Source organism: Eleutherodactylus coqui, chromosome 5, assembly GCF_035609145.1.
Source record: "Eleutherodactylus coqui strain aEleCoq1 chromosome 5, aEleCoq1.hap1, whole genome shotgun sequence".
Classification (NCBI taxonomy): Eukaryota; Metazoa; Chordata; class Amphibia; order Anura; family Eleutherodactylidae; genus Eleutherodactylus; species Eleutherodactylus coqui.
Genome location: NC_089841.1, coordinates 162,472,800 through 162,489,628, shown reverse-complemented (window position 1 = coordinate 162,489,628; position 16,829 = coordinate 162,472,800). Strand labels below are relative to the sequence as shown.

The 16,829-nt window shown below is 44.1% G+C and overlaps 1 protein-coding gene across 1 annotated transcript in view; it reads right to left on the bottom strand.

Moving 5' to 3' along the window:
- CABIN1 (calcineurin binding protein 1) overlaps window positions 1-16,829 on the bottom strand; it is a 116,116-nt gene that overhangs the window by 55,730 nt on the left and 43,557 nt on the right. The window contains exons 24-26 of the mRNA XM_066603571.1: window positions 10,938-11,198; window positions 9,573-9,724; window positions 6,412-6,590 (exon numbers count right to left, since the gene is read on the bottom strand). Coding sequence (XP_066459668.1) covers window positions 6,412-6,590; window positions 9,573-9,724; window positions 10,938-11,198 — 592 coding nt within the window. The remainder of the gene's footprint in view (window positions 1-6,411; window positions 6,591-9,572; window positions 9,725-10,937; window positions 11,199-16,829) is intronic.

Sequence of the window (16,829 nt, the reverse complement as noted above, 5' to 3'; positions counted from 1 at the left end):
AGTTAAAAGATGTATTTTTAGTTCAGAGCCGCAATCACAATTCTGCGAACTTCAGAGCTTAACCTCCTCAGCAGTTTTAGACAAATTCTGTTTGTTCTGCAGGAAAAAGACATTACAGTTTTGGACAAACAGAGTTTGTTCTACTTTAAATGGATGTAGGTCCGGTTCTATCAGGGCTACTGACAGCTTTTGCTGTCATGTTAAAGCTAAGAGTCTCGGCTTTAAAAATGACACCAAACGCATGTTTGCAGACCTGATAGAACCGGAGCCACATCCATTGGAATTGAAGTCTGGAATACTGAATTTACAGTTGTCACTCTTAGTCAGTGTGCTGAGGAGAGAGGAGACCATCCGACAGCAGAGTAGGATCTGTGATTCTCCTGCATATCTCCCTGTCACAGGAGAGGAGCGACATGAATTTTTGATTATGTTATCATCCCCTCATAAAAAAGAGAGCATATTTGCTCTCTGATTGTTACACACGGGTTTTCCCCCAGAAAAGAAGATAAAAGATGAGGACTTGTTCATCTAATCACTTCACTTAAACCTGCAGATGGTGCAGTCAGTGCTGACTGTGGCATCTCAAATGTTTTTCCCCCCTTATACAAGGCTTTAAATATTCAAAAAATCTAAATATTAATATTTAGTATCACCACATCCATAACAATCCATACTATAAAAGATTACATTATTTATCAAGCACAGAAAATTCCATTAAATAATAAAATAAAAAAATCCAAAATTTAAACAGAAAAAAAATAAAAAATTAAAAATGGTAAATACTAGAGATGAGCGAGCATACTTGCTAAGGCAAATTACTCAAGCGGGTATTGCCATTTTCGAGTACATGGCCGCACGTCCCAAAAGATTTGGGGGCCGGCGGGGGAGAGCGGGTAGTAACGAGAGGGTGGTGGTGGGGAAATCTCTCTCTCTCCCTCTTTCCCCCTCATGCTCACTCCCACAACTCACCGTTCTCCCCCGCCGGCCCCGGATCTTTTGGCACGAGCGGGCATGTACTCGAAAATGGCAATACTCGCTCGAGTAATTTGCCTTAGCGAGTATGCTCGCTTATCTCTAGTAAATACCTCAAAATTGTACCAATAAAAAACAGAAGTTGTCCCATAAAAAACAGGCCTGATGTGACTCTGTCGACTGAGAAATAAAAATGCTGGGGTCCTGGAATATGGCACCACACAAAAAGTATATTTGAAAAAAAAAAAAAAATGTTTATATTGCACAAAAGTGGTAGAACATAATAAAAACCTCAATAAATTTGGTGTTGCCATAATCGTAATGATTCATAGAATAAAAAGTAACATAATATTTATACCACACTGTGAAAGCCCTAAAAATAAAAATCACAAAAAGCAATGGTGAAATAGTTTTTCTCCATTGTCTCCAGCGAAAAAAATTAAAATCAATACATGTTTTTCAATATGTTATATGTAGAGATGAGCGAACGTACTCGGCCACGCCCCTTTTTCACTCGAGCGCCGCGATTTTCGAGTACTTCTCTACTCGGGTGAAAAGATTCGGGGGGTGCCGTGGGTGAGCGGAGGGTTGCAGAGGGGAGTGGGGGGGAGAGTTAGAGAGAGAGAGCTCCCCCCTGTTCCCCACTGCTACCACGCCATCCCCCGCTCCCCGGCGCCCCCCGAATCTTTGCACCCGAGTAGCCAGGTACTCGAAAATAGCGATGCTCGATGGAGTAATTACTCGAAACGAGTACGTTCACTCATCTCTAGTTATATGTATCTGAAATTGGTTCCTATAAAAGCTAGAACTTGTCCCACAAAATACAATGTCATACTGCTACATTGACAAAACAATAAAAAAGTTTAATCACTGGAGCACAAAAGGGGAAATGATTTACTGTCTCTTAAGGCTAAAATATGTTATGTCACTATGGGGTTAAAAATACATTTAAAGCAGCTGAGTGCTGTGTCAAATAGATTTACAGGAGACGTAAATTGAAAATCCACAGTTAAAAAAAAGTGACATTTAATGGTGGCATGTAATACTATGGTTTCCCTGCAGAGGCTGCTGCAGGTGAAGCGTATGGCTGGCAGCAGATTCTCTTACTGATAACCAGAGGATTGGCAAGGGTTTCTAAAGCTGGACCCAAGGTGATTAGCTGAACGCTGGGCCAGCTTTCAATTTAAAAAGTGTTTGCCATTGTGATAAAACAGAATTTTTTTACTTACCATAAAATCCTTTTCCCTTCAAATTCATTGGGGGACACAGAAGACCTTGATTATAGCTGCTGCCAATAGGAGGCAGCACTAAGCAAAGAAAGAGTTAGTCCCTCCTAAGCTAATCAGTTTGTTCGTAAGCAGTAGGAAAGAGTAAAAACACATAAAGCCGAGCAATAAAAACTATAATAGAAAACAAATACTTCTACGACCAAAATCAGGCCGGACTTAGGAGCACTTTTTGAGAGAATGCCAGCGTAAAAATAAACAACTGAGTGGGTGCTGTGCCCACCCCACCCTCCAATGAATGTGACGAGAAAGGGATTTTACGGTAAAATTAGAAAAATCCTATTTTCTTGTCCGTGTCATTGGGGACACAGAAAACCTTGGGCTTTTCTAGAGTACCCAAGTGGATGGGGACATGAAAGGGTTTGTGATTAGCCTGTTAACACCAGTGGGTGCTAGTAAGCGTTAGATCCACCAGCGGCTAGCAAATAATGCTTTTTGTAGGACATAGAGATCAAGGCTGGAAGCATTCCCATCAGCAGGAAGGAGGAAGTACCGATTGTCAAGAAAGCACTTGCAAATTAGTAGGGGAGAGAGACTTGATCCTTACCGGGGCTAACGAAACAAGCGAGAAAGGCAAAGAGGAAAGTACTGTGTGCTTTGTAGTTTGCTACCGGGATAAAAAGGCAAACTACTATCCTGGGTTAAGTGGCGGAGAGAAACATGTTCTGCATTGAATCTCTCCGGAATAGTATGATGTACGCTCCAAACCCGGCTGTTCACGACAGTTCATACAGGCCCTCCATCTGTCTGCTGTTGTATGTAGAAGGTCAGGAGGGTTGTAACATGGGATTAAGCTTGGCACAATACACTGGATGCCATAAATATGGCCATAGCGGGTTTTTTTTTTTAGGTGTGTGTGCGTGCGCTAATGGCTAGGCAGGCTATTAGTGCATTATGTTGCGAGTGGCCTATAGTTGAGAACGATTTAAGTATGTCTGGAGGACAGAAGAACCTAGATGATGATTCGAAGCCATGATTTTTGTGAAATTGCCCTGGAACGATATGAGGGAACGATTGGAATCTCCTTAGAAAAGCAATAGTTCCCTGGACGGCGAACAGTGCTGAAGAAGAAAGAGGCTAAGGATGCTATCAGTGTATGTGCTATTGTTGCATCTAGGTGAAGCTGCTCCCAGAAGAATGGGTAGCCTGAGGCCGGGAAGTCCATGGCTAATATACCACGGACAATTACTACTTTTTTTTTTAAAAGGGACTGAGAGGATGGGAAGGATACAAAAGGCTGAAAAGGGGGCGTGATGGAAAGGAAGGCGATGGCGCCATACTCGCCTAATCCCGTTTACTCAGCTCGTCTTCATCCTCTTCTCTTCGGCTCCCCAGGAGCACTAGCAGGGCCACAGCTTCAGCGACTGTCACTTAAGTGGAGAAAGATCGCTAGAATTATGGGAAGCAGGCAGGAACTTCAGATGACCCCATGGCTGGCGGGATACAGAGTGGTTAGCGTCGCTCTATTACGCTTTGTCTTCTTGGAGTTAGGAATAACAGTGTGTCTGATGCAGCACTGTTCACCTTCCCAACTTGTGGACAATCAGGGAAGTTAGCTCATCCCGGATTCCCAGGTAGATGGGAAAAAGGAAAAATAATAAACTACAATAAGATAGACAGAAGACCTGCAGAGCAGGAGGTCAGCCTCCTATGGACACCAAGCTAAAACTGATTATTTCCGTGCCTGCAGGAGGGGTATAGCTAGTAGGAGGGACTAACTCTTTCTTTGCTTAGTAACTCCTATTCCTAGTCATTGTTACAAGGCTTGTAAAAAGGTCTGACTTTGACGTGAGGAATGCTGCCTTCCAATAGGTGACACTGTAGGGGCATTGTTCCATCTTTCCATATACATACTTCCCAAAGAATGGGTGGCCTTATAAATCTCCTCACACCTTTTAGTTGCTCTCCATAAGAAAAAACAAAAGTGACAAATGCTGATAAGCCCACTAAATGTGCTTGGAGACTGTCATTCTCTTTCCTCGGAAGACTCAAAGCTTAGGATGGAAGAGTTATCTATTTAAATACAAGCACGACTAATTTCTGGGTAATAACTGTAATCCATCTTTGTGAGATGTACAGATTGAGAAAGAAAGCGACGATCAGCCATAACAATAGAATTACTGACTCGTGAAGTGAATAACATTGATTTTGCTACAATGGCATCTGGATCCACTGTGGGAATACAGGAAGTCAGTGGAGGTAGTGTGGAGATCTGAGTAGTGTTCTGTTGGGAAACCTTGGTTCCGTAGTTTATTTTGACACATATCACTTATCTAAATGTTGATGTAAATATTCCCTACAAAAATTGTTCAGGAAAGATTTGAGGACTATGACAAAGAGTTCAAGGTGTTGACTTCACCTTCATATTCTCCAGATTTCAATCCGATCGAACATCTGTGGTATATGCTCGGAAAAGGAAGTCTGATCCCTGCAAGCCTCGTGCAACTTTCAGTACTTGACGGGTCATATTTAGACGGTACAACGATGGCCCAAACAATATTAGGCGGTATTAAAGAGAATCTGTCAACACGTTTGAGCCCTATAAACTATATTACGGGGCTGAAAAGGTGAGGAAACAGGAGGCCAGGAAACTGTGTTCCAAACTCACCAGGTCCCCTCTTCCAGCACTGTGCTGCCGAAAAACCGGGACATGCACATCATAGAGATCAATGAGATAGCACATGCACAGAGCCATCTGAAAAGCATCACGCTCTGAGCACACGCCGGTTTCTATGGGGCACAGCGCTGGAACGAGGGAACCAGCGAGTATGAGACAAAGCTCCCAGTTCCCTCACCTTCGAGCTTCATAACGTAGTTTATTAGGCTCAAGCATGCTGATAGTTTCCAATTAGGGCTCCTTGGTGTATAGAAACTGTAAAATAGAGATCTGGGTGTATTAAAAACGTAAATCCACAAAAAATGTAAGTACAAAAACAATCTTGTTATATACGATAAGCCCATGCTATACACAAAACTATATAAACAGTCATTCCTAATGAAGTATACATCTATATGACACAGTTAAATATATCTTATATCACTCAGTACAAGGCGGCTAAGCTTGCAAGCAGCAGGTTAAAGCAGAGAGGTAAGGAACGAAAAGTAAGGAACAATTTTGGATCCTTTTGTGAAAGATACACAGCAATACACTCAGACATAGTGGGATAACAGAGGCCAAGTCTGCGGGTGACAATTTCTGACAGTACAGAATTGTATTGTCCAGCTCAGCAATATTTCACACTTTGGTGGTACTTTTCCATGTCCTAGAATGGATGACTGGCAAGTCCCACCAGTAGCAGGCTCATTGAGATCAGCAACTTAAAGACAATGGGTACAAAGATCCAAATTATAATTAAGAGAATATTTTGGAGATCTGGATTTCTGAAATTCAATTAATAAAGAAGACCTTCAGATCAGAGTGTATAATGATGGCTCAAGTAAAGTACACATATGATTTTGGAATCTTTCATAGATACTTTAGGATCCTTTAAAAATATTTATGATCTGATATTTTGCGGAAGAAGCACCAATTGGACTGGGCCAAGCAACAAGACAATCCAATGTGTTAGCATGCATCTCTCCCCCAACCAGCCAGAAGGAAAAGGGGCATTCAGGACAGTGAGAGCCGCCTCCAAACGGGACAGAGTCCACCTTAGGAAACAGAATATAAGAGGTTTAAAACTCTAGCTGACAAAAATACTATGGGATAAGCTAAATGCAGATCTAATCTTCCACTAGAACTTCCGTCGTATAGGCATCCATACTGGCTATTCTATTCTGCACATATACAGCTGAAGCTATATAGTAAGCCTAGAGTGAAGCGTTGTATCCAACCGTAATCATATGTGTTGTTCTACCTAGTTTTAATAATTCTTTAGCTATAAAAATACTATAAAAACTAGAAATCTTAAATGGTCCCGTTTGGGTTTGGCTCATGCAGCAACAAAAGCCCTTACGAGAAACTTTGCACATCACATAATATATGCATCCAGCAGAGGGGGGTAAGGAGCAGGTTAGTGAGCAGCAACATTTCCCTGTCACCCAATGTGCCAGCCAGAGCTGTAGGTGATGGTCAGAAGGTGCCCCCTGAACACATCTCCCCAGCAATCAGAGCTTTGCCCAGAGCTGGTGGTATTGAGAAGGGGGACTGTACCGTCCGGCGTGGCCTGATGACGGGGGGGTTTACATTTGATGTAATCGTGGTCAATCGGAGTGGCTGTGTAAGGTGGAGATGTCAGACCTGGACCAGAGGAGGAAGGAATGGAATTTCCAGGGCCTGGCATCGTCCCAGCTGAAGAGTGAGAGTCTTCATCCAAAGCGCTATGCTTCTCCCTAATTTATGAGCACATACAAAATAAGCTTATCAGACACCGTAACACACAAATGAAGAAGATACAAGTTCTCTTCCTAAATAATATACTAATGTGAGATAAAGTGTGGTTCCAGTCCTATCCGTCCTATCTCCATCTCAGTGCCGGTCCACACTGTAAGGCCTAATATTCACGGGCACACATATTCCACAGGGGGAATCCTGCATGGAATTTGCCCTACGTAGCTGCCTGTGTCTTCTTTTTTCTGTACTGTGAATGTGTGCGGAAGTGCCGGCTAGCACGCCGGCGCACTACAGTTTTTTTGTTTTTTTTTAAACCCCTGCTTTCCCACGAAATCTGCGGCCTGTCTGCAATGTCAGTTGCGGACGGGCTACAGATTGGACGTCTTTCAATGATTTTTCCATTGAATGCCATGTTAGGTTATTGCTGCGGAATCCGGAGTGGAACGCTCGTCCCGGATTCCGCAGCAAAAATCCTCCAGTAGACATGAGGCCTTAGAGGTTGTCTGTTTTGAACAGCCACTTACCACAGTGGTCCCCAAACCCATTGCTAATGGAAGACCCCGAAAAGCCCTTCTACTCTGGGGATCCCTTAATGCAATTCCTTCCTCAGAGAAGCCTGGTGTTGGGGCAGGTAACGCATTCTACTATTCTTCTGCAGTGCTATAATTCGGCTCAGATAAAGATTCTTTGAAAAGTAGTAAAGGTGAGCAAGCTTTGCTTTCCCTACTGTACATGTACAGATCTTGTTCTTGCAGTGTTCTTGATTAAGGTTTAACAACCCCAGATTGGGAAGCACTGCTGTACCACATAGCAGGTCCCCAGTAGTCAGCTGCTATCACCAGAGGAACTTCCTGGAATGGAGGGGGAAAGCTGAAGCAAAACAGGGCATACCTTGAAATCTACGAGCCATACAATTAATGATTGTCTCATGAAGATATCAAAGCCCTGTTTACATGGAAAATTTAAAAAAATCCACGTCCCAAAGTATACCATTAATTTAAATAGAAATCAGTGTGTGTGGGTGGATGTGGTGGGATACTGGCAAGTTCCTTCTTGATGCGGAATCCATATCAGGAAAAGAGGTGGTAATCTGTGTGTGGATCCACAGCAACAGCAAACCAAACCATAGCTCAGCCATTCCAAATTTTTGCAAAGTAGATTCCACCATCTGAACATAGCCTAAGGCATATGGACGATACATATTTACTGTGGCACCCGACTGCCATTTCAGCAGTCCGCTGCAGCGGCATTTGACAGGTGACGTCATCCGGCCAGAAGGCATTGTCACATCCCATAAACCTGTCACGTGGGCTTATAATGCATAAGCCCTGAGGCAGGTTTACTGGAAATCACTAATGACATTCCTGCCTGCTTCTTATTGGCTGCAGCAATCACGTGGTTAAATAACCCACGTCAACACTGCAGCCAATGTAAACAGGAGACTGAAGCAGGGACCACCGTGACACATTGTACTTTATGCTAGCGGTCAATACAGTTTTACTTTTTGCTTTTTTTTTTATTCTAAAATTACAGGAAATTTAGAAAAATTGGCAGTCCTATACTCTTGCTCACGACCTGAAGGTTGCGGGTTCAATCCTCGTGTGGTTCAGGTAGCCTGCTCAAGGTTGACTTCAGCCTTCCTCCCTTCCAAGGTCGGTAAAATGAATACCCAACTTGCGGGGCAAAGAAGGGTAAAAGATGACTGGGGAAGGCAATGGCAAACCAGCCTGCCAAGAAAACGTCATGACTTGGTACTTGTACCAGGGGACTTGAACCATAACAGCTATGATAATACTTGGTTATAATAGCGATCATAGGCAATGGCAAGCTGGGACGCCAGTATCTGGCGTCCGGTTGCCATGGCAACCTATCAGCTGCCATGGCGGTTACTTCGTGGAGGTCCAATAACGTCACAGACGGAGTGAACCCTTTGCATGCCGCGATTTACTATTCTTTTGCATCCCTGCTGGTATCCTACCGGCTCCCCCTGCAGGATGATTTGGGGCTCTGCTCCTGATCCCACACTATCCACAGGATGTAAGTCTACATCCTGGTTGCATTAAGTAAACCGCAGCCAGGACGTAAACTCACATCCTACATCATTAAGGGGTTAAAAGGACAAGTTCAGTTCTTTTTTTCCCTGCTGTTCACCTTGCGGTATAAGTGATATTTAATCCTTATTCTGTGTCATTCCGAGGATTGTTTTTTCTTTAATTTTATTTTATTAGCATTCGTAATACGGGATAAATAACAATTTTATAGCACTGGTCGTTATAAATACCAAATGTGTTTTTTTAAAATTAGCATTTTTCAATAACAAATTGAGTTTTATTGGAAAGATTGCAGATGAAAACTTTGTTTTGAAATCACACTTATTTGTCCCATGATGGAACTTGGAAGATGCTGCCCTTTTATTTCTCAGATAATACACTGCACTACTTATGCAACACAGTGTACTATCTCTTAACTGTCACGTTTGCTATTGACAGTAAAGGTCAATTACTGTCAGTAATCACACTGACCCACGCAGACCACCGTACATTGCAAACTGGAGGTCATGATTAGACCTCTGGTTGCAATGGTAACCATCAGCACCCCATAATCAGATCACAGAAGTGCAATGGCGAGAAGGAAGGAGCCCCCTCCCTCTCCAAACCCTCTAGATGCTGTTGTCTGCCTTGACAGCAGCATCTAAAGGGTTAAACTGACGGGATCAGAGCTAAGCTTTATTCCGGCGATTACAGCGGGACCATGGCTATAAGCTGCAGCCGCGATCTCGCTCTGGTTACTGGCAACTTGGGTTATGAGCCCCCTGGTAATCAGCGCTGTACATGTACGGAGTGTGTTAAGAAGGGGTTAAGTTATTTCATATACAGCATAACATAAATCATAGCATTGTGGGCTTTTTAGACCAAAGACTAGAATTCTACAGATGTACATAATGGACATGTGATCATATCTGCAGGAAAGAAACAACATACTTTTCTATTGCTTTCGGAGCATTTTTCTCCTCTCCCTTAGCAAATGGTCCTTCTGTGGCTTCCTTCATGACGGTAAACAACATTTTAGTATCTAATTCCTGCTCATTTTTTTCCAGCAGCTTCAAGACAGAAGCATGAAGACGGAAATAGACCTATGGAAGAAAGTATTAAAGTCTAGATGAATTCAAGTGTTTCTTGTACAACTGTAACCATATACAGAGTTTCAGTCACGTGTAACCCCTCAAAGACAAAACACTATAAATTTACGGTGCTTGGTCCTGGGCTTTAATCGTGGTGGATAGCAGAAATACAACACGGGATTAAAGCCTCTGCTCCTACAATCAAGCAGAAACTTCCACTACGCGAGCCGGCAGTCACGTGAACCCCGTGATCTCTTGCTACGGCAGAGCTGCTGGGTCCTAGAAGAACCTAATCAGCTCTGACAGTGACTATTGTCACTACAGGTAGATGTTTTACCCTTGTAACGGGGGCTCCTATGGATGCCCCAGCTCCAGTGGAAAAGTAGCCCTATATGTCACAAAAACGGAGCAAAAATAATTTTGGTTTAAAAGGAAAAAAAATAGGGACTAAAACCACCACATGAATGAAATCCCTAAAAAGTGCCTGGTCCAATAAACGGCCTGGTCCTTAAGGGGTTAAAGCAGCCACTAGCTCAACCAAGTTTTTGCCTTTTCGGTGAAGTCAACAACTCAATTTGTATTTCTTACAAACAATTACTAAACTTTCAATTAAATGAGCATCCATTCATTAAATCCATTAACCTCTATGTTTTAGAGGGTGGATTCCTCTTGTAGTAACAAATGCCTTCGTTTTGTTAAAAAAAAAATGTAGATGGGTTTTTTATTTGTAATTAACTTCATAATCCAATTATTCTCACTAAACTGCAATGGTGGATATGGCTCCCTCAGGACCTAAACGGTTATTGCTAATGTTTGTGGCCACAAACAGCCACCTTTGCAGCACAATAACAAAGTAAGAGGATTAAAAGTTGGTTCTTAAGGAGCAGACGCCTTAAATGCATTAAATCTCCTTTTACACAGGATGAAGATCATCCAAACGATCATTAATGTGGGCTCATGTTTCTCTTTCTCATGTAAAGATACCCAATTACTGCATTAAATGATTATTCGCCCCTTTGTCGCTCACCGCTCCTTTGATTATTGTGGGTCAGCGACACATTATTTCTTTTACAACAATGTAAAGTGAGGCGAATGATCGTTCGTATGAAAACCTCCCCATTACGGAATAATCTGAAGGGTAATAAGCCAGTACTGAATGATTTATTATATTGTGAGTCAGCACTCATTATGAGCAGTTAATCCGCCCATATAAAAGGCCACTTACCTCCAAAGCCTCCATGGCCAGCTCGGGAGGGTTATGATAATGAATCTTCTTCGGATAGCGAGCGGCTTCCTCGTGCAGGTAGTGCGCGGCTTGCTTGTAGTGCTGCAGATACATGTCTGGAGACACCTTTTGTTTTTCATAGATTTTGCCTAACATATAGTGAATTAACCATTCTTCCTCGTCGCCATCTCCCTCACAGAGGGAAGCGGAGGTAAAACACTGCTTCGCTGTCTCAAGCATACTGGTCCGACGCTCTTTTAACTGCGAAGAAAGCAGAAATAACCTTCCTATTAATCAGGCCCATAAATCACACCACTAAGTCGCAGTAAAGGTCCCGCTAGGAGCTTCAAGCAGAGGTATTTTTTTCGCTAAAATGACGGACACATAACAGAAACATAACAGCCCCCATTATAGTTAACAGGATCAGTCGGGCGGTGTAGTCAGCCGTCATGCATAATTGTTTTTTTGTTCCTGCGATGGCACTGAAAAATGAAAATATGGATGTACATGTGAATAGGGCCTTACACTATGTAAGAATGTAGCTCCAGGAAACAGATATAGCTCTATTATTATTAAAGCAAAGCTAAACATTCATAAATCACTATTCGTACACTCTTGAGGACAGCCTCATACGACTAGATTTCAATTGCGGAATCCGTGATCGTCCCTCACACGGTTTTCAGCACACCTTATAAAAAATGGAACATACGCATATCCGCGCAGATCAGCGGATAGCAATTGCAATTTCCACAAGCGGAAATAAAAATGAAACATGTTCGATTTTTATGTGGACTCCACACAGACAGTTTCCACTGAAGTCAATGGAAGCTGTCCGACCCGCGGCCCATACACAACTGAGATTGCGGATAGGCCGCGATTTTATAAAACCATTGCTTTGCAATGGTATCGGACACATGAGCGCTTTTTATGCGCTCGTCCGATAAATTATAGAACAAAAAAATCGCAGATCGCACCTATCTGTGATCTGCGATTCCTGTTCTCTTCTGTATATGCGCTCAATGGGGCCGGCGGCAGCAGCGCCGACCCCATTGAGAACATATAGAAGACAAATCCTTCTTCTCTGCCACAGGTGTAACAGCTGTGGCAGAGAAGAACGATGTTTGCCCATTGAATTCAATGGAGCCGGCAATACAGCCGCCTCCATTGAAAGCAATGGGCTGCCGGCGTGCGCGTAATGAATTGTCAGGAAGGGGTTAAATATATAAGCCCTTCCCTGCAATTCATCCTAAAATGTGTTAAAACAAAAAAAAATTGTATACTCACCTTTCCGCTGCAGCCGGAGTCCAGCCGCGGCCGCTGTCAGTTCTCCTGAACTGCTTCTCGGCACTATTCAGCCGGCGGGGCTTTAAAATCCCCGCCTGCTGAATGATCTGCCTCTGATTGGTCACAGCCCAGCAACGGCACGGGAAATTCAAATATTTAAAAAAAATAATCTCTACTGTGCATGAACAATGGCGAGCGTCCATGGTCATCCGCAGTAAAGAAACAACAGGTGTGTGAGATCGCCGGTTGCGGACAGAGCCAGATACTGCTGTTGGTTCCCACATGCGGAATCTGATCCATCCGTGTGAGACCAGCTTCAGGGCTCTTTCCTACGAGCGTATATCAGCCGGCCGTTTTCAGGGCCCGCCGATATACGCTATGTTGGGAGAGATAAAACTAGTGAACGGTAACACAAATCAAACGTTTGTGTGCCTGTTCAGACGGCATGGGTCCTGGCGTATATACGCCGAGACTACCGTACCGTCGCCCCTTTCCCCTCCCTATCGCAGGCTCACCTCTGCTCTCCTCCACGCTTGTTCTTTGCAATGGGAGGGGGCAGGACGGGGTGGAGCTAAGCGCCGACCTTTCCGGGCTCCTCCTATTGATGGCTATGGTCAAGGGGCGGGTAGAGGGTGGGAGCTTAGCTCCGCCCACATCCTGGCCCTTGTCCACAGCCATAAATGGGAGAAGGCGGGATGGGACAGCACTTAGCTCCACCCCCATCCAGCCCCCTCCCGCTGCAAAGAGCCAGTGGGGGAAGAGAGCAGAGGTGAGCCTGCACAGGGGGGGGGGGGGGGGGAGGAGAGCAGGGGGAGGGAGTTTAGCAGTTACGCTGTTAAACTCCCTCCCACCACCGACCGCTGCCATGGGCTCCCATAGGAGCCCATGCAGCGGCCGATGTATTCTGGCCCAAAAGATAGTTTCAGGACTATCTTTTGGGCCTGACATAAAAACGCCCGTCGCTATATTGGGCTGGCCGGGCGCCTTTACGTCTCAGGAATACGGCCATGGGATCTGATGCACTGGAATCCAATGCATCAGATCACAGCGTATATCAGTCGGCCGTGAAAACGGACGTCCAATATAGGCTTGTGGGAAAGAAGCCTCAAACAGAGAAAGACAGTATTACCTGTGGCCGAGCACTTTTCTGGTCACAGACACGACATAGAAGATATGAAAGTTATGATACTGAAAGGCAATTTCAAGTCGTGGTAAAGAGCCCTCAAAGCGATTTACTGAGGCTGACAAGATTGTGGGTAGTAAGCAACTGGTACAAACATCAGGCCCATACCTGCTATGGGAGGGGGGGGGGGGGGGGTAAACCTTTTGGTCAGGAAGAGGCTGAATTACTTTGCATTAAATAAAACCAATCTAGTTTGGGTTTTACGATTTAGAAAACCCATTTTCAAAAACTGATACTATAGGATCTCTCTGGTAACTAGTAAATATAGTGCTGACAAATTCCAACATCATGACAGGCGGCACCATAAAAGTTTATCCCACTTGAAAATGACCAGTTGGAAACTTCTGATCTAAATATATAATGTAATTCTGCACAAGCTGTCAGCACCTATGGTGTTACCCTGAGAGGTCCTAAATCAGCAAGCTTTCCAACAACTGGTAGTAACGTCACAGACTCTGCCTGGCCACATTCTATTTCTTTCTTTACAACTAACTGCAACAGAATAAATGTTCATCCAAACTTATAGAAACTATACCTGAAATTATTAACCATTCTGAAAACATTCTCTCTCAAATGATGGTAGAATATATAGAATGGGCAGACAAGCGGCTGCCAGAGACGTCTCATGCCATTTATTGTCACTCAAACACAATCCAAAAATATTAAGGAGGCCGTACATATTAGTGAGAAGTATGTTGATGATTGAACAACCATTGAACAAACGATCTTTCCCAGATGCAGCCCTACACATTTTAGTCTACACTGGCCCTCATAGTTGTTCATACATGTTCACTAAAGGCCCATTTAGACACAACGATTATCGCTCAAAATTCGCTCAAACGTCATCTTTTGGGCGATAATCATAGTAACATAGTATGTTAGGCTGAATGAAGACAATGTCCATCTAGTTCAGCCTAATTCCACCCTCTAGTTGATCAAGAAGTCAAAACCCCAAGTGGATAAAGCCAATTAGCCCATTTGGGGGAAAATTCCTTCCCGACTTCATAATGGCAATCATAATAATCCCTGGAACAACCTTGATAGTTCCTACTTGACTGTAAGACCCGGAACTACAAACCCGCTGGTCACCTAATGTCTATATCCTGTAATATCATAGCGCTCTAGAAAGGCATCTAGTCCCCTCTTAAACTCCTCCATGGATTTTGCCACCACCACGTCCTCAGGCAGAGAGTTCCACAGTCTCACTGCTCTTACAGTAAAGAACCCCTTTCTGTGTTGGTGATGAAACCTGCTTTCTTCTAGATGTAGCGGATGCCCTCTTGTTACCGTCGCAGTCCTGCGTATAAACCGATCCTTGGAGAGATCCTTGTATTGTCCCCTCATGTATTTATACATAGTTATTTGATCGCCCCTTAGCCATCTTTTTTGCAGGGTGAATAATCCTAATTTTGATAGCCTCTCTGGATATTCTAGTCCCTTCATTCCATGTATTAGTTTAGTTGCCCCTCTTTGAACCCCCTCAAGAACTGCAACATCCTTCAATCGTTGTGTGTAACTGCACTTACATCATGAAGTTTTCGTTATGCCGTCGCTCATCGTTGTCTGTCAGCGTGCTGATAGACAACGATGAGCCTTAGCAGGGATTCACAGCGGGATACAGCTGGTACTATTGTTTTAGCTATATCCTGTCCCTGATGACAGGCTGAGTATTAAGAACAGAGCGGTCCAGCTCTGTTCTTCATACCCTGCACGGAGCGCTCGGCTGTATGACAGCCGGGTGCTCCGTGCAGAAAACAGCTGGATGCAAAAGGCAAGCAGGGACACCCCGCTTGTCTTCTGCATCCTCTGCTCCAAGCGCTCAACTGTATAACAGCTGGGCGCTCGGAGCAGGGAACAGCTGGATGCAGAAGGCAAGCGGGGACACCCCGCTTGTCCTCTGCATCTTCCGCCCGCAGGCCAAGGTGATCGCTTATCTTGAGCGATCATCTTGCGCTGTAAATTACACAAAGAATATCACTCAAAAGTCGCTTGAGCGACATCTTTTAAGCGATATTCTTTGTGTCCAAATGGGCCTTCATGAACAAAAGATCTTTCATCGAACAATCAGCGAAAAATTCAAACACGACTGACCTTCACCACGACGACAGTCATTTATAATCAACATCTTTAGTTTTGTCAGACAAAGCCCAACTAAGGCCGGTCTCACAGCGACAGGTCGGATTTCCCATGTGGGAGCCTGCAGCAGAATCAGTCTCTGACCCAGGACGGCGACCCTGCATTCCTGCTTTTTCTTTACTGTAGATGACCAGGAATGCTCGCCATCAGTCATGCACAGTACCGATTTTCTTTAATATTTGTATTTCCCGTGCCGTCGTTAGGCGATGATCCCGTGGCCTATCAGCAATGTTAACTGTGGCTGGGCCGCGGGTCAGACAGCTTCTATTGACTTCAATAAAAGCCATCTGTGAGGAATCCACACAGAAATAGAACAAGCTGCGATTTTATTTCCGCTAGCAAAAATCGCAATCACCATCAACTCATCTGATCGGATATGCAAATGTTCTATTTTTTTAATGTGTGGGGAATACCACAAATCGTCCGTGTGGGTGACTATCGTGGATTCCACAATTCAAATCAGGTCATGTGCAGCCGGCCTAAGACTTTATTCACATAAGCGTTTTAACGCGGCTATTTAGCCGCGTTTTCACGACCGGCCGAATATTGCGACAATCTGAGGCATTGGTTTCGAATGCATTCGTTCTAATGGATGATTTTGCACCGTGAACAATTGTCCGGCGGGAAAAAATAGCACATACGCTGCCAATCTTGGTGGGCGCTTTTACGCACAGCCAGAAAAGATAGTTCGGAATACGTTGGCGGCTCCCATAGACTCCTATGGGAGCTGTAAAAAAAGAGAGGGGGAGGTATTTTAGCTGCGTCCAATACAGGGAAAGTTTACAGGTGCCTCTGTTTAGGCATTTGAAGTAATTCCAAGGATTTATGCCAAGCGAGGGATTTCCAGGCTGCGGTGCATCTTTTTGCTAATACGTCACACCCATCCGTCTGAATGGTCGAGAAAACACTAATTAAGCTCAGGGCTCGATTGCATCATTTCTTAATTTACGCAATTTAACGAAGCATGCAGCGACCGTCAAAATGCATACGATCATGTAAAGGAGCCCTAAAGCTGGCGAAGCATGCCAGGATTTTCTACAGGAAAAAGCAGGGAAGGGTGATTCTCTGCAGGCACTGTATTTAGGCTCTAATGCAAGTAGCGCCTGGGGTGTAACTTGAATTGGACATCTATCTGTATACTGCCTGATCTATACGGACCCCGCACATTCTCTGACATTCAGACGAACATAGGACACAGCACAAGTTTTTTTCACACAGATCAATGGTCCATGTGAGAGATTGTAGGTGTATATAGCCTGATGGGCTAGAATGGGATCATGTGCTGACCC